Source organism: Pyxicephalus adspersus, chromosome 1 (assembly GCF_032062135.1).
Source record: "Pyxicephalus adspersus chromosome 1, UCB_Pads_2.0, whole genome shotgun sequence".
NCBI classification, from domain to species: Eukaryota; Metazoa; Chordata; class Amphibia; order Anura; family Pyxicephalidae; genus Pyxicephalus; species Pyxicephalus adspersus.
Window position 1 is genome coordinate 110,689,944 of NC_092858.1, and position 21,112 is coordinate 110,711,055.

The following is a 21,112-nucleotide window of genomic DNA, read 5'->3' on the forward strand; positions in this document are numbered from 1 at the left end:
CCATGGCACCTGAGATATCATCCCCTTGAACATTCAGCTGATGCTGTAGCCTCCAAAAGAAAAGGGGGGTCCGTGGATGAGAAAGTGCTGCTCTCTGAACTCGAAAGGGTACAAATCCCAATAAGGCAAAAATTGCCCTGTAAACATCTTGGTCATGCTCTTCAGTGGGCATAGGGTTGGGAAATAATGAGGTTGGGGAACAGGAAAATAACAATATAAATAGACATAAGTACAATTTGGTGGCATTTAGTTTTCATGGGCATGTAAATCCTTGAGATTTATCCAAAAATAGGCTTGCACTCAGAGGTGCATAAAGAAAATAGGCTTCAAGAGTACCATCAGCACTACTATATTAAAATTGTTAGAGTGAAAGTCAAAATCTAATATTCTAGCGACTTTTGCTTTGCTGTGTACCCTTTTTTTGTTTTCAACGGTTTCTTCATGATCGCATCTCTGTACGATTTTGGGGGCAAAGATAGAGATTGATGATCGGGAGGAAGATTTTCTTGTGCTGGAGATGTTTTAGGGCTAACCAGTGATGAGACATTCCCTGGGTCATCAGTTTCCATGGTACCGCGGCATCCCTTCAGGAATTCTTCAGCATCTTCTGCAGTCGTAAAGAAATGATTTTCCCCCTAAAATCATATAGATGAAGAGTGGCTTGATATACCAGGGTAAACCTTATTTTTCTCTTGAACAATGAAGTGTAGGCCGGTTGAAAAAACCCACGTTTGCGGGCCACTTCTGCCAAGTAATTGGCGTAAATCAAAAGGCGGGCACGCTCCACAGAAAGGAAGGCCATAAGTATTTTTGATCTGTCAGCATAGTCCAGATATTTTGCAATAACAAGATGCGGCCGTCGCTGATCTTTAGTGAGAGGGCCCAATCTATGTGCCCGCTCGACTCTGCACTCATGGTCCACGCCTAGAAGCTCATAACTGTGACAGCATGTTGGGTTTAATAGACTCAGGTAGGCCCACAATCATCAGGTTATTTCTCCGGGATCTGTTTTCCAGATTGTCCACTTTATTGCATTTATAGCACTTTATAACCATGTAGCAGATTTTCCATTAAAGCTATCTGGGTTCTGGCTTGGAGCAGATCATTCTCGTTAGGGAAGATCCTGGTTTTAGCAGTAGAGGTCCTAGTAGCCTGGCTTAAGAAGAATGGCTACCGCTTCAGCTATCTTAGTATGACCTGGAGGAAGGGGATAAGGCTCACTTTCGTTGTCATCGGATGTTCATAAATGCGGTGAGGACGGAGCTTCCACCATCTTGGATCGTTTTTCTCTCTCTGCTTCTCCTTTTCCGGAGAACTGTACATAGCCAATTTTGCTACAAATCTATCCATGCGTGGGTTTACAGGGAGTTGCTGTTTGTCAGGAGAGGATGATACATGGGAATAATCGCCAATAAATGAAAGCAATGCCTCCGAGTGATCAGGAGCCTTGCAAATGGTGACCCGGAACCAGAAGTCCCCAGGAGGTTTTAAAGGCAAAGAAATTAAATATTTTCCAATGTCAGTGATCTGATTTCAACCCAAATGAGCATGCATTTCACTTCATTAACTTTGGACAAAATGACCCACAAACAGCAACTCAAAGCCCCTTCTGTTAAACCTTGCAATAAGGCTACTCCTCATTCTTGTTCATGTCTTCGGGGTATATATCGAGAAACTGTACTTACTTACCCCTACTCCGCCATCAGCTCTCCAGTCACATCTGAGGCTTCTGGTGGACCCTCACCCACCCCACAGTTACATAGATTTATGTACAGAAGAGACAAGTGGAAAAGCTTGCAGGTGCAATGGATCAAGGCAAGTAAAATTCCTTTTTACATCTCCCCCTGACATAAATAATATTAAACCCGGATAGTACATTTTTTAAAACTTTAGTCTTTTTACCTTCCAACTGTGAAGTCCAACAGGTCTGATGAACTCCATAAACTAAACTTAGTCCTACTTCTCTTCCTTTGCAAGTCAGCTATTGGCAAGAAATCTGCCTCTTTATAATCAGCCTTCCAGGCAATAGGAACTGTTAATTCTGCCTGTGGCAGAATAAATGATGTGCAACTGCTACTTTACTTAATAACAGAGCAACACCTCACTGGTTTGCTCAACAAGGTTGCAATAGCACAGGACAACAGACATCTTAGCAACAGTACTATTAGTGTGACATAGAGACATAAAATTGTGGTCTAGTAACAATTTCATGTTCAAGGTCTATATAGCAAAAATAATGTAAAACAAGAAACTTGTTTTCTCATAAGCCAATTTAAACAAAACCACATACAATAGTGATCCATATCATAATACACTGAGTAGAAGAAAGTAAACTTACTTCATCTGCTTCACAATTGTACTTTTCCCAGATTCACCAGCCCCTAAAAAACAAAATAGGTTAGGCTGATCATCAAATTTAGGTTTCAGAAACTGTTAATAATAAACAAACGCCCACCATACACTGGCTAACATTTCTAATGGATTTGACTATAGATACAAATCTAATTTATATCTATTCAAAAAATAAGAACATTTGGGAATTTTGATTTTTTGCCCCTTCCCTCGTTCTGCCCACCAATGTAATCTAGTGTATATGCAGGAGCTGCCACGCACTTTTAGTAGTCAGAGGGGGAGGCGACATCAAGCAGGCAAAACAAGACAGGTGCAAGGTAGTTAACAGGTAAACAGTTGATATCTAGGAAATAATTATTTATCAGGTCATGCACCTATCAACCAGTGTATAACCAGCAAAAATGATTTATTCATTTTAGGAGTAAACAACTGCGTGCAGACAAACAAACCAAGGTCTGAAAATTAAGTAAACTGTAAAATTCCTAAAGATAAACTTCAGAGATAGATGGAGACACAATTTACTTCAGATTTTCATAAAAAAACATTAAAGCACAGAATGGAAACATTTTTAACTTTCTTTTTAGAAACAACAATAATTGTCATTTAACCCCCCCTAGCCTTCTAATTCTTTCCGTATTTTCATGCAAAAAGCATGTGGGCACAGCAATTTTGACAATAATGTGATATCATTTTCAGCCTTTGAAAGAATTTTTCTAACCCTAGAGGGGGCAACTTTGATATAGCCCTCCTCAAAGCAGAGACAAAATGGATATACAAGTTGAATGCCTTCACACCACCAGGTCTCAATGATGTGCTATCCTTTAAACTCTTTCTTTGATCCTTTAAGCTATGGGCTATTCTGTTGACTACTGTCTTATTTATGATAGGTCACTATCTTGTGTTTATCTATTTTTTGGTTGCTGTTATATTTTATGATTAAAGTGTTAAGTGAGGTATCAACAATTAGGCAAACCTTATTGTTGTGGTACACTACTGTATGACTATATGGTACAGTAGTGGTACACTAACACTACATGTTTTTTTGATCCTGGGTTTTCCTTCTGATTGATATAAATATGTAGTTGTGTCTTGTAAGGATCCGTAAATATAATATATTATTAATCATGAAATGTATCATGCATAAGAAAATTGGTTTTCACAGTACCATGCATTTAGTTCTTTAGCACCTTTGTACTGCTTATTAATATATTGAATTTCTTTTTGATAGGTTCAGGGGCCCCTATGAAGGACGGGGGGGGGGGGGGGGCAACTCTCCTTGAGTTTGGGGGTTTGCCCATTTATTTGCAGTCATATCCCTTTTAGGGATATACTGCAATTCCCTCCCTCGTTTGAGCATTGGTTATTACCTAATGCTCAGGACCTGAAAATTTTAGGAGATAATTATCTCCTAGTCAGGTGAGGGACCCAAGCCAAGAAAATCCTTAAATGTATGAATGTGTGTTCATATGCATGGATATACACATTCAGACTTAAGTTAATTTATATTTGACTATAATCCCTAGCTTAATCATTGGACTTTGTGATTTGGAATCAGGGTTTCTGCCTGTAAAAATACTTATAACATTCTTTCAATACACCTTTGTCTGTTTGCAAATTTTCTTTTTATTTGCTCATTCTATCTGTTCTTATAATAATCAGCACATTGACACCAATTATGTTCATCTATGGGTAGAACTATGGAGGAATGACGGTGTAGTGGGGCTGAGGTTCACTGGCCCATGTCTGTCTTCCCTACAATGTGAGGGCGGAAGTAAGGGGGTAGATCCCGAGGACACATCCGCCCTTAGGCGGAAATTCATCTATGTGTCCTTAGATACACACACTTCCATGTTTCGCAAGTCGCCTTCTCATCACTGATTATGATCACTTGCATGATCCTTTATAAGCTCCAATCGCAGCGCAAGCACATTTTGTTGGTTTGTGGTGATCGGCTCTTATCCAGCTACCATCTAACTATCCCAGATTTCTGAATGTATAACTTATCAAAAATACTTCGGATCACTCATTCTCCCTCACTATTATACCCTTTTGTGTTTTCTGATGTTTTAGACTATTTATATTTAAACCCACTAACATCTTATCAAGTTTGACCCAGTCGGTCTATATCATTGAACCATCTGCATTCTCTTCCCCATGCACGATATCAGGTAAATACCTTAATAACAAGAAGTGTTTATTTTTGTTTAGCATTATTTATTTATCCATTTCATTACCACATATCCCTTTATTAGGTAGCATTACTTCATCTATTTACAGGAAATCTGTCTGCCCTAGTATCCTATAAATTTCCCTGGGCCTTCAGAGTGATGATTTATGTTCAAGTTCTGGTGATCAATTCATTTCCCTGGGGCTCAGTTCCCTATCTTTAGGAATTCAACCATAATAATCATAAATGTAAGTTTCTATATTACTTACCATTATTCAAAAGGAATATAGGCAATGCTCACACTTTGTATCTTGAATTCCTTCATGTTTTTACCTTTTGTAGAATACAATATACATTATCTTAGAGATTTACAGCGAACCTTCAATTATCTCAGTTGCTGTTTTTACTGATTTGTACATACATGACACATAAATGTAAGTCATTCAATTGGAACTTTGAAAACCATTTTTTAAAGCTACAAAGTATATTATGATTCCATGCTTGTTGGCAATGATGTCCTAAGATATTTTCTTTCTGTTTAGTTGCTAATTTGTTCCCCTAAAAATCTCCTGATGAAGCCTATATAGGCGCAATGCTTCGGGAAGGGTGACAACCTTTTTCTTCTCTACATATGTGCAGCAAAACAAATCTGGCAAAATTATAGTGTATATTTTATGTCACACTATTGACTAATATATATTTAACGTGTCCTTATTTGTATTACATTGTTTTTTTATATGTAAGTAATTGATAAATATAATGTTTTTATTGAACAAAATTATCTTCTTGTTGATTAAAAACCTTTTAAAAAGCCTCCTTTTCCTTTTCTTCTTTTTCTTTTTAATGTTTTTGTAATTGTAGGCTAGGCATGTACTGGGTTAACCGGCTACATCTGGTTGTTTGCTTCTAGGAAAGTCTCATGTATATGTGAAGATCGAAGAGGAAGGACGTGTCTCCAGGACCAGCAGGACGCCGGGGGACGCCGACAGAACAAGGTAAGAGTTTAAAACCACCCTGAGTGTGACTCAGGATTACTGCTAGGGAGAATAATTTTTAAACAATACTAATGGGCAGAAAAAAATAATCCTAAACATGTTTTTAAAAGTAACCTGCATTTTTTCCAAAATTTGCAAAGAAACAAAAAGATCAATTTAAATTTTCCCCCAAAAAATACCTAATACTTTTTCTAAAACACTCTACCTGTCTACGCAGAATACAACCAATACCTGAATGTTACCATCTGGGCTGGAGAAAACATGGATAGAGATGTGCAAATGTCAACATAAAGCAGGTATGAGCAGCAAAGGTAAGTGTGCACACTTGTAGTTAGGGGAACCTAAGTGGCCCACAGTTGCCAATATATCACAACACATTATAATAAAAGAAAAATTACCCACAAGGAATCCTTTTTTTTTTTTGTACCATTTTGTACCATTCAGATGGTACATCCAGTTAGCAAATTTAAGGGGATAAATTATTATTTACACATTGCCAGGAGGGGTTGGATCGTGAATGAAAACCCAAACAAAAAGCGCACTGAGATGGTGGCATGTTGATCCAGCTCAGTACACCTCGGGCACACCGACCTCCTCAGCGCTGAGCATACGAGAGCAACCAACTTTACTCACTCCTACTCCTTCTCTGGATCCTTTAGAGCACCTTCAGTTGTGATAGGACCTTCGGGAAAGCATGCAAATAGATCACACCAGATGCCAGGGATCCTTTGGATGAGGCCTCGGTGTCCGACAGCAGTCACCATCAATTTCCCTTAGAACTTTCACTAGCCGAACCTGAACCAGGTGAGCGCCTATTTACTAAAATCAGGGAAATCATGGGAGATGCAATATCTTTGGCCAATAAAAAGATCTCCTCAGCACTTCTGAAGGAGATTAAAGAATTGGGGCACTGTACTGCTGTTTTGGAGAATCACTTTGACGATGTGACAACAGTACATGGGAAAGATTTTGATTCCATTTAGGTGGAATTGCAAACACTCAAGAGATTAGCTGGAGGACGCTGACACAGAAAGTCTTCGAGAGATGTTAATATTAAAGCTACGTACACACTTCCAATTATTATCGTTGGAAAACGAACGACGAACGATCCTGCACGATATCTACGAACGATCGTATAGCACCGATCCCGCACATAGAGATAACGACACGATCGTTCGTAGATATTGTACACACAATAGATACGATCGTTTGAGCGATAGAGGAACTATGTGCACGACAGGAAAGTGAACGAACGTTCGTTCATTACGCATGCTCAGATCATGGACGATCAACGAACGACCGTACACACGAACGATGTTCAACGATCGTCGTCCAATCCGATCCGCCGGTCTGGTCGTTCGTTTCCAACGACTTTCCTCGTTCGTCGGCGTCGTTGGTTACTTTTTTTACGAACGATTTTTGCCCAATCGATCGTTCGTCGTTTGTTTTGAACGATAAAAATTGGAAGTGTGTACGCACCTTTAGTTTCATCATTACCCCACTAAGGAATTGATTCTAAAAGCGGCTCCAGTGAAGGGTTCTCTTAAGTTGGGTACACACATGCAATAATTGTCGTTGGAAAGGATGCCAATGCATGAACGAGTGCTGTACATACAGCACCGTTCTGCTCTATGGAGAGGGGAGAGGAAGAACAACAGCGGCACCCCATTGCGTACTCTCCCTCTTCACTTCCATTACGATCGTTCGTGGTCCATGGATCCGCCAGGATGGTCATTCGAGCAATGGATGACGGGCGCTGTACACACCAGATTCTTGTCCGATATCGTCCCTGAGCCAATTATCAGATGAGAAGCATTGCAAATGTGTACGTAGCCTTACCAAGCCATCTCCTACCAAGTCTTTCGCGATTTATCAAAGTCAAAAGCGGAGAGCTGTGAAACCTTATCTTCGAGTACTTCAAGATAATCTTTTGTTCAATTGTTAAGGATTTCTGTTTAAATTACTTTTTACTTATTAAAATCACCCTTATTCTGTGGTAAATGCAGCCGATTTGCGGAAATGTCTCACAGACTTGTCTTTGTATCCTATTGATATTTCACTACAATCTTCACGTCCCATCTCAGGTGATGTCTACTTTTTCCATTCCTCAAGCTTTGCCATGCAAGAAATCCTCATCTCAGGATGCATCTAGTTCCAAGGCTTTGGGACCTTTGCATCAATCTGCATCAATCTTTTCGTAAAGTATTTGATGACTAAATTCTGCTTTCATAATTTTATTAGGTTTTTTAATGATAGCTTGTGATCTTCGTTTGGTATTTTTATACTCTTGTGTTTTATCTGGTCATCATTTTCTGTCACTCAGGTATATATTTCAGTTGTTTTTTTATGTGTATGTTCCTGTAATTGCAGTGGTCAGTGCCCTAGTTTTTTGCCTGAGGGGATACATGTTCCCCCTTTTGCTGGCCTTAGCTTTAGTGGCTTCTCAAGACCAAGGGTCTGCTCTGATGCACCACAGTGCCTCCTTTCACATGGTTGTGGAGTACCAATTTTCCTATTTTTATATTTATTTTTGTTTGTTTTAGTTTTGTATTTTTTTTTTGCCTGTTACCCACCCCAATATTCTTCCATTTATCTTGTTTACTTTATATTCTGAATGGAATTGAAGGATTTAACCTTGAATGTTCAGGGAATGAACCTCATAAAAGGTCTACTATATTTAATTATCTAAGATCTCAAAAAATTAATATTGCTTGTTTACAGGAGACTCATATTGCCTCTACTTTTGAGTTACGTTATTTGCATCACTCGTATCCTCAATTTTATTAAGCAAATGCTCCTGTCAAAAAGTATTACCAATATATAAAGGTACTCCTTTTGTTTGTCATAAGCAACTTAGTGATCCACAAGGCTGCTATTTAATATTACTGGGATCCATTCTTGATAATAAGGTTACTTTTTGTACATATTATGTTCCCAATACCCATCAGTTGACTTTCTTTTTGCATCTGCCCACAATTTTGCGCACTCATGTACAAGGCACTATCATTTTTTGTGCAGATTCCAATTTAGTTTTAAATCCCAAACTGGATGGATCTGTTCGAGATGGTTCAGTATCTAAGGAGGAAAAAATTCCTTTTCCTCTTTCCAATGTGATCTGGGAGTGACAGATGTGTGGAGGGAATGTCATCCTGTGGCAAGAGATTACACTTATTTTTCCCATCCACACTCCTCTCACTCCCATATAGACCACAATTTCTTTTCTAAAACTCTTCTTCCGCAAGTGATTGATTCTAGACTAATAACAGTGACCTGGTCTGATCATGACCCTGTTCTCATGGTGTATAACTCCTTTTTTCCAATGACTGTGCCTACTACTTGGTGCTTAAATGACTGTTATCATACTCTCCCATAGTAGCGGATTTGATTGCACAAACTACTGAATATTTCAGATTGAATTCTGGCAGTGTTTCTTCTCCTATGGTTCTATGGGAGGCTTATAAAGTGGTTATGCGTGGAGTATTAATCCGGCATCCAGACGCAAGCGTAAATGTACAAAACAGTTGAGTAAACTGAAGGCGGAATTAGCTGTTGTTTCTGAATCATTTAAGAAGCACCCCACGGAACGTAATAGGAAACTTTTTCTCAAAGCTAGAACAGATTTAAAATTTGTGGCTTGTGGATTTTGCAGACCGCAGCAATCGTTGGACGCAACAAAAATTTTATGCTAATAATAATAAAATTGGCACTATGTTGGCTAATAAGTTATGTAATATTACCAGGCACGAGCCTGCGATTTCTTTACGTACCAGACCACATATTCATACTTTTAGTCCTATTAACATTTTAGAAGAATTTTAATATCATTTATAGAAACTGAATAGCGCTCTATCAGAAATCTCTTCTACTTGTACCCACTCATTTCTGTGGGTACAAGGTGCGTCTTCCAAAATTTTCTTCTGAACATGCAGATTTATTGGGTGCAGACATAACTGATTTGGAAGTACTGGGCACTGTTAAAAAAAAAATGGTAAACGGTGTGGTCCAGATGGGTTCACAAGCCTCTTTTATAAAAAAAATGGCTGATCATTGTTCCACAGTTAACTACTTTTTATAATTTTTATAAACCTTCTGGATTTCCTAGTCTAGCTGTGTTGCAGGCATAGGTGGTGATGATCCTTAAAAAGGGATAAGGACCTTCTTAGTTGGGCTAATTATAGGCCCATTTCGCTGCTAAATGTAGATCTTAAAATTTTACTAAAGTATTGGCCAATAAATTGAATGGGTTTTTTACCTTCTTCAATCCATAAGGATCAAGTTGGCTTTGTCCCTGCGTGCCAAGCTTCTGATGGTATTCGCCGTAATTTGTTACTTATTTAGCTAAAATATCCAGTCAAAAGTTTATGCTTTTTTTATTTGGATATGAATAAAGCTTTTGATTCAATATCATGACAGTACTTAAAACTCACATTGCATGAGTAGAATTTGGGCAAGGAATTAATTTTTTGGATAGATGCTATTTAACACTGTCCAACCGCAACAGGTAAACACTGTGGTAATATGTCCGAACCAAAGCTAACTACCTATACAAATGGGTCAAAATGTTGCCCTATCTTGGTATCCAAGTTGTCGCAAATCCTATGGATTATTACAAGGCTAATTATGTTCCTCTGCATAGGTCACTTTATGCTCTCTTGAAATCTTGGAATTTGCATCATATTTCCTGGTTCGGACATATACAGGCTATTAAAATGACTTTTTTGCCAAAGATTCTCTATCCAATAAGGGTCCTTCCTATACATTTTACCTATAATGTTTGTCAGATTCTACAAAAAAGGTTTTGATATTTGTTTGGGAATCGGGAATTCAATAGAAATGTACTTTTTCGGCCTAAATTGTCAGGTAGTCTTGGAGTACCTCATTTGTATTCTTATTTTAAGGCTTCCCAAATAACACCTCTTATTTCTATCCATAACAAAGACTGTCCCTTAGGGGGCTTATGGAAGCAACTCTTGCACATCTGATATATTTGTTTAATCTGATCTGGGGCCCTCCATCTCCTAGATCTAAAAATGCGAGTACGTTTATGATACATAAAGTAAAGCTATGGGATTTAGTTAAGTATAAAGTGAAACTTATTACTGTACATTGTCCATTGGTGGACTTATTCAATAATCACCTTTTTCGACCAGGTCTTGTCAATAAAATTGATGGTGGACCCAACATAACCTTACTACAGTTGGTTCTATGTTATCTATTTTAGGGATACATACTTTTGCCTATCTTAAGAAGAAGTACAAAATACCTAATAAAGAACTTTTCTATTATTTGCAAATACGTTTGATTTGTTGATCTCAGTTCCCTTAGACTATTAGTATGTTCGTACAAATTTGTATAGATAAACCAAGTACGACAGGTGCTATATCCTTTTTCTATAGTTCTTTTGTGATTTCATGGTTTAACCTCCTTAGCGGTCTAATTCCGTCTGAATTTCCATGCAAAAAGTGGTACAGTTTTTTGCATGGAAATTTGTTTTTCATTGTAGGCTGTAATTCTTAGGCATAACTCACTAATATTTAATACATTTAATAATAAACTTATATAAACATAAAATTCTGTTAAAATATATATATTTAAACATGTAATGTAACTGTATAGTAGCATATATAATATATATATAATATAATTATATCCTTCTATTGGACTCAGTACAGCTATTTTGTATTGAATCCAATTTTTGAATTTAAATTTCCCGCCAATCCTCCCCCCCGCACCGACGTCACCGGGAAACCCCATAGAGTCTGTATCTGCACTTTGGGGCTGGAGATCGGAGTAGCAGGACGTGTCCCCAGGACCTGCAGGGACCAGCAAGACTCTTTTTTTTTTAGTTAAAAGCGACCACGAGTGTGACTCGGGATTACCACTTTTTGCATGTAAAACCCACCCTGAGTCACACTCGGGATTACCGCTAGGGAGGTTAAAAAACTTTTATCTTATCTATCGGCTTCGAAAAGGGAACTCTTTTGTTTTCACTGAGGAAGATACCTCTAGCTTATGGCAAACTATTCCTAAATGTTCCAGAAATGTACTTGTTCTAGTTCTTATAAAATTCTTAAAAGGTGGTTCTAGTTCTTATAAAGTTCTTAAAAGGTGGTATCCAACTTCTGCCCAAATAGAGCATGCAGTTTCATCTATGTTGACAAATTTTCTTAGAGGATGTAAAGTGAGAGGCTCCATGGGTCATATAATGGTGGCAATGTCCTAAAGTGTCTAGATTGTGGATAAGGGTATGTCATATGATTAACTCTAACTCTCTACTAGGCCTTAATTTACCTAAAGATCTGCGACATGCTTTGTTTCATGTTCCTTTCCCTAATATCGATAGGAAGTTGACCATCCTTATTACACATTTTTATGGCTACCAAACTATTGCTTCTGCTTGGAAATCTTTTGTTCTGAACTTTCTAGAAGTTAAGAATTGTATGCATGGTACTTTGGTTATTGAAAAAATTACTGCTATTGTTAATGACACTCATGACAAATTTTTAGCTGTTTGGCAACCTTGGTTGGATTGCCTTCTCCGAGAACTTTTTCTCTTCTTTCTATTTGAAATATACTTACCTTTTAAAGTAACAAGACTTCTTTCTCCCTCCACATCGCTCCTTTTTTATCATTTTATTTTATTTATTTTGGGCTAAACCATGTGTGTTTTTTCTTTTCTTTAAATATGTTGTTGTTAATTCTTATTGTAAAGTTGAATTGTAACAATTCCTGTGTGGATCACAGGTGTTCTGTATCTCTATGATTTCTGTACTGTTTATCTCCTATTGCTGTGCTGTTGGCATGTTTTGCTTGTTTAAAAAAAGAGTAGGAGTGTTTGAGTAGTTTGCAAGAGGCAAGTTGGCAGGAAGACATCACTCACTCCTCCACTATCTAATAAGCCAGGTTGTGGGCAGGCCTTTGGTCATTTATGAAGCAGGAATATTGGTGCTGCATTGTAGGGATGTAGGGGATGACATTCAGCGCCTGTGACAGTATATCACTGTAGTTAAAAAAAGATGTGGGATTTGAAGGAAGGGACAAAATATTTTTTTGGGGGGGAATATTTGCATTCAAACAAGTCTTTCTGCCAAAAGGCCTAGACACAACAACTCTTCTCTCCCCAAGACATTAGAGGGGTTATTTGATAACTGCCAACTTTGTTGTGCACTAAAATACTTGTGTATGATATGAGAAGATAAGAATCTTGTAGAGGACAGTAAAGATTCTCACATTTCATTGTTACAATACTTGGTAATAATTGAATCACCATGTGGGAGGGATTGAATGAATGTGAGAAGGACATTTAGTGATGCAAAAGAGGAGGTTGGCTGACTATTACAAGGATAGGAAAGGAAGTGGCAGTGGGTAGGATTACCCAGGGGGACATTTAGGGAGATACTCTGGACCCAAGACACTTGGGCAGAAGAGTGTTAGAGACAGGAGCAAGGAGAATCTACAGGAGGGATTTTATTATAAAATATTCATACCATTTTTATGTTATTCTGAATAATATTTTCCTTTCACAGCAAAGTCTCGCAGACTCAGAATGTGAGTATTTGTAAACATCCTTTGCCATCTTGAGTAGGAAATACATTGTGGTGAGATACTGTATCAGGTGCATGTCTATGCTGACAGAGAAAGGGGCGTACTTTCACACAAGCATTTACAGGCCAGAAACAGAGAATAAGAAACTGAAGACACAGGAACAGCCAGTCATGCTTTTAGAAGAAGGTTAGTGAGGGCAGGTTTGTGTGGTAACGAGAAAGTGAATGCACAGGCTATGTAAATACTTCTAAAACTTTCACACATTTATATTATATAATCTTGACCCCTGTGCTCTATACACTGGGCTGTATATTTGTTTTACTCTTGGATGCTGAGGTGTGCAACTAGAGATATTTTTGAATATTATATTGGCACATGTGCTGAAGAGCATTAAATACATCAAGTAGGCGCTTGTATTTGGGAAACATGCAGCATAAAAAAAAATCCTTGATAAAAAAAAAAAAGTTTGGCCTTGTGTTTTACTTTATTGCTCATTGATAATATAAAATTGGTCCATACATGGCAGATAGCATAATCATACACCTAATATCATTGGTTTCTTTCTTTTGGTGCAAGTTTTCCGTTTTACGAAAGGGTTAACTGTAAATAGGGAAAATGTATGCATCCTAAGTCACAATATGAAATTCCTTATTAAAACAAAATTTAAACTAGTTAATTAAACAAGAGATATCCTGGTTTAGTTACCTGAGGTTGTGATGTAATAAAAGCATCACATTGGTACACTCCATTGGTTTCCAAGCAGTTAAGATGATGCAATACGCTTTGCAGAAAGAGGAAGTTAGCCTGGTTTACTAACCTTTGACACACTGAAAACACATTTCTGATTTTCCCATAAACACCTTTAATTAATTTATTACTATGACCAGAGCAATACTATTCTCTAGGTAACAAACCAAAAACCATAAGCATTCTATAATAATCCATTTTTTTTATGTATTTAGATTTTCTACAGCAGGGGTGTCAAACTCTGGCCCCCAAAGGAATCCTAAATATAAAATGCGGCTGGCTCGCCGCTGCATTGAAATAGCGCCGCTACTACAATTCCTGGCATCACTCTCGTCTATAGACCAGTGGGCTCTCTGATTATGCGTGCCCCTGCATTAGACTGTTTTATAGACACAAATAATGCGGGGAGTTTTGGTAGCTGCGCTATTTCAATAAGGAAGGAGTTTCACTCATAAGGCGGCGGGTCACTTTTCCCTGCTACTCCAAGGCATGGACTTGAATGGTTGGATTTTCATAAAAGAATATTGTTATTATAATTGTTAGCCAGTTTGCAAAAAGGTTATCATTGCAAAAAGGTTATCATTGAAATTTAGCTCAGAAGGCTACAAATAGAGAAGGAGGCATAAGAATTTTTCTTAAATAAAATTAAAAAAAATGTTTATGCCTCCCTCTCTATTATAAGCTTGTTCCAGATTGAATAAGAAGCAAAACCTTTTTGTTTCCATATGAAAAGGGTTTAAATCTAATAAGAAGGAAACATTTCCTCAATTATTTCAATAAATGTCATGGTTGGCCGGCTATTTTGTCTATGTTTTTAATTTTGTGTCCCTCTGTGTATTTGAGTTTGACACCCCTGTTCTACAGGTTTGAAATTTTCAGTAGGGAATGTGTTAAAGCTAAGTGATCGCATTCACCATCAAAAAAGCATGAGCTCCCAACTGTGCTTGGTGAGATGAAGAACAAAAGTTGTCTAATTGTGCAGCTGTGCTATTGTTCCAAAGCCACAAGTGCTACGTACACACTTCCAATTATTATCGTTGGAAAACGAACGACGAACGTTCATGCACGATATATACGAACGATCGTATAGCACCGATCCTACACATAGAGTTAACGACACGATCGTTCGTAGATATTGTACACACAATAGATACGATCATTTGAGCGATAGAGGAACTATGTGCACGACAGGAAAGTGAACGGACGTTCGTTCATCACGCATGCTCTGAACATGGACGATCAACGAACGACCGTACACACGAACGATGTTCAACGATCGTCGTCCAATCCGATCCGTCGGTCCGGTCGTTCGTTTCCAGCGACTTTCCTCGTTCGTCGGCGTCGTTGGTTACTTTTTTACGAACGATTTTTTGCCCAATCGATCGTTCGTCGTTCGATTGGAACGATAAAAATTGGAAGTGTGTACGCACCTTAAGTTTCATTGCTGTGACAAGATAAACTCACAGTGCAGCCACAGGGAGTGAAGCAAAGAGAACAAAGTCCAGATCTGCATGAGCAAACATAGGACATAAGTGTGGATGGGACTAAAGAATATGGGTCTGTGTTACAAGCAACCAAATGCAAAGATCAGTTTTAAAACTCTTCCTTTGGCTAAGAATACCATAAAATATTATTGCTACACATTTTGTAATTTAAAGCCTAACTCTAGGTAAGGCTTAGTCTAGACAGACTGTTTCCCCAGCGTTTTACCTGACGCTTTTAAAGCCCATGTTTGAAGCCCCCATGCCCCCATAGCTTATTCCAATGGGCTAATCTACACCAGGACGTGTCCTTTAGGCACGTTTTTGAGCTTTATCTTAAACGTTGCTTACAACGTGGGCAACAATAGGGGCTTTTAAAAATGTTTTTAGCAGGTCTTTGGAATCTGGAAGCCCCCTTTAATATGGAGACTCCCAGCTCCCCACCACCCCACCCTGGGGAATGAGTACAGGGGTACATAAAACCTGATGACAGCTCAAGCATCATCAGGATTTCCCTTTCCTCAGCCAATCAGGGAGCAGAGCAGTCAGCGGAGCTCTGCTATGCTGACTGCTCTGCTCCCCTGATTACTCCCGCAGCCCTGGAGAAGCTGTAGTATGTGCTACAGATACAGAACACATGTCATGAGCTGTCATCAGGGTTTCCTATTTCTCAGCCAATCACAGAGCACTAGTGATGAATGGTCAAGGCTTCCCATTCAAGTCTAGTGCTGAATGGCTGAGAAACGTAAAACCTCAGCCAATCACAGAGCACTAGGGGAGTATGGAGAGCCTTGTCCTCATTTAACCCCTAGTGCCCTGCGATCCCTCACTGTCAGGAGGAGTTCCATGGCTGTGCTCATGTCATGATTGCAGCCATGGAAATCATCTTGTCATTGGGATTACCTATAAAAAAAAAAGTTTTGTTACACAAACACATACACATTTAATAAAATATTTTACCATTTAGGCCTCGTCCAATGTTCTACACATATTTTAACCCTTTCAGGGAATGAGTAATGGGTTTTATGTACCCCTGTACTCATTCCCTGAAAGGGCTAAAAGTAAACCTTTTATAAACGCCTATGTAAAATCGTCGCAAATCGGGGCAATCCGCGGTAAAACGTATCATAGGCGTTTATAAAAAAGTTTAGCGTTTTAAAATTAAGCTTTAAAACGCTTGTAAAAGTGCATAAAAACATAGTAGGAACGTTTATATGCGTTTTTAAAACCATTTATGTAGACCCAGGCTAAATATTATATAAATACCCTTGTGGTGTGACCCCTCCCCCCCCTTTGCACTTAAAGAGTTAAATGCCCATGCAGGATTTACATGCAGTGTTACTTTATATGAATGAGTGTGCAAAATTTTTTGGTACTCTAACCTAGTCGAAATGGTTAATGGAACCAGAATGACTATTCATAAATTACAGAATTTTTTACTATGAGTGGAGGATTAAAAAAGGAAGGAGGAAGCATAATTGTGAAAAGGAGGAACATTAGAGAAAAAAAAAATTAAATTCAGGAAAACTTTGCTAGAAAGGTTAAATCTTTTGGAGGGGTAAAACAAGGTAAGGCTGATGGAAAGGAAAGAAATCAAAATGGAGCACAAATCATATGTACTCAAAAAAATCTGGCTTTATTATAAAAGAACAGTCAAAACATGTTGAACACCAACGTTTGGGGGCATACAGGTTCCCTTCATTAAGGCAACATAGTGACCCTGTGCAGTTCTGAAATGTTTTTTTTTAACATAAAAGTGAGTGTAGGGTTTGTTTATTTTTATGTTTTTTTTTTTTTAACATGCCATGACAATGATTTTTTTACCAGAGACAGAACCCTGTATTTTGGAGTGCTGGTGACTTTGTGTTTCATAGCTTCAAGACGTTTCCAACTCTATTTAATGCCTTAAGAGGAAAGGAAATCTGACGAATGCTCATGACACAACATTGTACCTCTCACAAATCAGTATAATATACAGAAAACACATTCCAGAATGTGGACTTTGACACATGAAGCAAAGCACTTGTACAGAAAGTGAAAAGAAATCTTCACAATTCACAATAAGACAATTAAGAGGAGAGCTAACCCTCCCACATTCCACCTAACATAGGAGGAAATTCCACTGTAAAATGTACACTTTGCAATATCAAGCTGCTGACTTAAAATTTCAAAACTTGCAAAACAAAAAAGCCTTTAAGTAAGTTTTCCTTCCTGTTAAACATGGCACTTCCCCATTAAGCACACACAATTTTTGAACAATGTATTTAACAGCAAGAAGCATGCTTTTCTTCTAACATAAAACTTGTAAAAGGGACTAACTAATAATATGTAGTATATCCTTGTGAAGTCTATTACTTTCCAACAGTAAATGTTTAATCCAACATGTTTCCAGGGCACAGCTGATAAGATGAAAGGTACATTTTTATTACTAGTAAAGTAATTAAATTAACACAGATAACAATTACATAAATGTAATGTACTAAGGCAGGCAGACATTTTAATCGGTTGGGTATGAAAATAGTAATTCGGCATGTTTGCAATAGCGACCATGCATAAAAACATAACCACATAAATTCCACATTGCCCACACACTGTTCATTATTATCCTAATGGCAGAATTAAATGAGAAAACAGATCTGGTCTAAATGAAAACTATGCATAAATTAAACTCAGTAATTTTCCAAGGGGTCATTAGAAAAAGGACAATAAATTAACCAAAAGTTCTAACACTTCTAGCTCATATTAAAAGGCAGAGGTTTGTCTCTTGATTGTATTGATCCACCCCTAACTTTAGATCCAAAATTCATCCACTTACCAAGAATATTGCCCTATCTTTGATCCTGTATTGTATAATCCCTTTGTGATATAATTACAAGGGCTTTCAAAAATCCCAACACAGTTTCTAGCAGCCCCTGTAGCCAGTATCCATACAGAGGGAGGGGCATGTGCAGCTTTATATGGTTCTCATACCCTCAGGCATGCTGTAAATTCCCTATGCTCCCATTTACTGCAATTTATAAAACAATCTTAAACCTTACTTTTTACCCCTATACTGACCTAGTCTCTGAATAGTTTTTCACTAACCTTTGTTATCAGTTCTACTCTATCACTGCTAACAGCACAGACATCACAAACCATAACTTCTTTGTATTGCCTTTATCATTGGCAGGGCAAAAGAAAAAAAAACAGGAACAAACCACTAACTAATGATGCAATGCTATGAAAGAACAACAGGGAATTCTAACATGGGATAGAAAACCTACAGCATTTACATTTTTTTAACAGGTGATATTAAAAAGAAAAAGATGTCTGTAATACTGCATATGGGGAGGTGAGAATTCTGCTTTAAGCTCTCATAAGTGCTCTGAATAATGGCTATTTGTACATATTAAAACAACTGTGATCTAATTTCCTTGCCATAAAGTGCAGCCAACTATACTCGCACATTTTGGCAGACACAGCTATTTATTTGTCCTCCTTGAGCAATTAATTGACAGTTTTCCTAGTCCCTTTGCTGCCACTATCTTCTTAGCCATTTCTTCTGATGCTAAGTCACAAGTGTGACCTTGTATGTACCGGATCAGTCACTTTGCAGAAAACATGACTGGTCTGTTTTACAAGAAGCTCCCGCAAAACAGGAAACATTTGCTAAACAGCTCTGGATGTAAAGAAGGAGGTCAGCAAAGGCAGCTGAGCTGCACAACCGCAGTCTTTGGAAAGTATCCTACCTAGGCCATGTAAGTGGGTAATTTCCCAGTCTTTCCTTCATATAAGAATGTATGGGGCAACTATAATACCTACTAGCCCAGGCAAAATTATTTCTCAGGACATTGTTTTAACTTGGATCCGTCAATCTCAAACTTTAGGAACACTACAGGTCCTCTCTCAGATCACAAATCTGTACCTCACACCCTCTATGCTCTTCTTTGCCTGCAGCCCCTCTGCACTGACCATCACTTGATTGTGTAGAAATTATTACAGACACAATCCTCACATCTGCTTCAATGCTTTACAAACCTTAAACCCTCTGCCCTCCGAAATCAGCTTACAGAAAGCATATTCAAACTACTTCAACACAGTCACGTCAGGTGTGAAATCTGTGTTATCCTACACAAAGCCTCCACATTAACTGGTCACATTAAAGTCACCAGGGACCTCTTGGTAGCAAAATCCAAGGGACACTGCACCATAATAATTCTTGTTAAGCTTTCTTCTGTCTTCGACACGGTCACTTGTTTTCTCTTTCTTTAGACTTCAAGTAAATCATCAGGTAATACGGCCCAAACACATTCTTAATATAGAAGAAAACAGTGAAGGAACCTAGCTGTGTCATATTCCACTGCAACACCTTTATCTGTGTGCGGTCTACCAACAGGCTAGCAGCTTTCCAATCCCCACTTAATTCTGCCTCTTGCTAAATCCACCTCTCATACCATTGCTCAGATGCCTCGTGTGTCAATCCCTCTACTTGCTTCATCCCCCTCGTGAAAGCAATAAAAGTTACCAAAAAAAAGTGTATAAAAATGAAAAAGTTAATCAACACACCCCTGCCTCCACATATATACAGGTAATACAGGCAGTATCACAAAAATAAAGTAACATAAAAGCTAGTAAGCATTTAATTTAATGGGGCTGCAGTTACTGACTCCTCACTGCCAATAACCAGACACTATATCTCTTAATAATAATATAAATTGCTAGAACGGCTTAGAGTAAACTTGTCCCCACCAAGTAATAGCAGTTTGACTTCTTTGGATGATTTCTCGCCGTCCTCCCGCAGGTTGCGATCTATCATTTTACTCCTTTCAGATGCCGCTTTATCCTCAGTGCTCAGTGTGCAGCCCATGGTGGAAACGGTGTCCTATGAGATAATCCTACTTTAGGAATGTGTACTACCAGCTGATTGGGCGTGTACAATGACGTCACACTCAGCGGTTTCTGCTCTGTCTGGGCGCGCATCTCCTATCTTTTTCTATACGATTCTGCTTCAGTTTGAGATGAGCTCTTCCTGTTCTATAGACCTCGGTCAGTTGTGCTGCTCCCAGCCCACTTTGCACTGTGAAATAATTCTACCCTTCCTATACCAGCAGCATCTGCATGAGATCTATGTTCATGCTGCTGTCATTACCTCCAATGAATAAACCTTCATATCTCCCAAACCAATTGTTGTACAAACGTGACATTTTCAGGGTACACAGGGGACCCCGTGAGCTGATACAAAACTTAATTTCAGATCTCTAAACATAACAAGTTGCCAGATACGCGGTCTCAAACGTAAAATCCTAATTCGAATCAGGGATCTTTTGTCATTAAAGTGGACTAAAAGTAAAAATTAAAAAAAAAAAATACTTGCACATATCCATGACATATGCCACAGCATTTGTCAAAAAAAATGCACTTTTTCTTGCACATGTGTGAGATCGCCAACTTTCTTCATTCAATGACAGAAAAGTCCCTCCTGCGCATGCCTGTTCTCTGAGACCAAACCTCTTGGAATTATTGGCGTACGTATCCCAGGAGGCTCTGGGCTCCCATTCGATCTTTACTGCCGTGGCACTTATGGCAAAGGGGAGGGGGTTTGCCATTTTGTGTTTAAAAAAACTTTAAAAAACAAAAGTTTTTATACTATTTTATATTATTTTTTTAATTTTTTATAAAGTAAAAATTGTAGTGATTGGCTATTTCAAGACCAGGATCCCGAAATTGAGTTTGCATATTAGGGACCCCTGGGGGCCACTTCCATGGCATTAAGGATTAGGGTACTGCCAATTGTCTGTGTGCTGTGGTGTGCTGGCATTGAGGTGGCCCTGCAGTTACCCCTTCCT

The 21,112-nt window shown here is 38.4% G+C and overlaps 1 protein-coding gene across 1 annotated transcript in view; it reads right to left on the reverse strand.

Moving 5' to 3' along the window:
* Positions 1-20,170, reverse strand: part of GNAI3 (G protein subunit alpha i3) — an 81,491-nt gene extending 61,321 nt beyond the window's left edge. Inside the window, exons 1-2 of the mRNA XM_072423612.1 lie at positions 20,016-20,170; positions 2,339-2,381 (exon numbers count right to left, since the gene is read on the reverse strand). Of these exons, the coding sequence (XP_072279713.1) occupies positions 2,339-2,381; positions 20,016-20,133 (161 nt within the window). The 5' untranslated portion in view covers positions 20,134-20,170. The remainder of the gene's footprint in view (positions 1-2,338; positions 2,382-20,015) is intronic.
* Between the last annotated feature and the right edge of the window lie 942 nt (positions 20,171-21,112).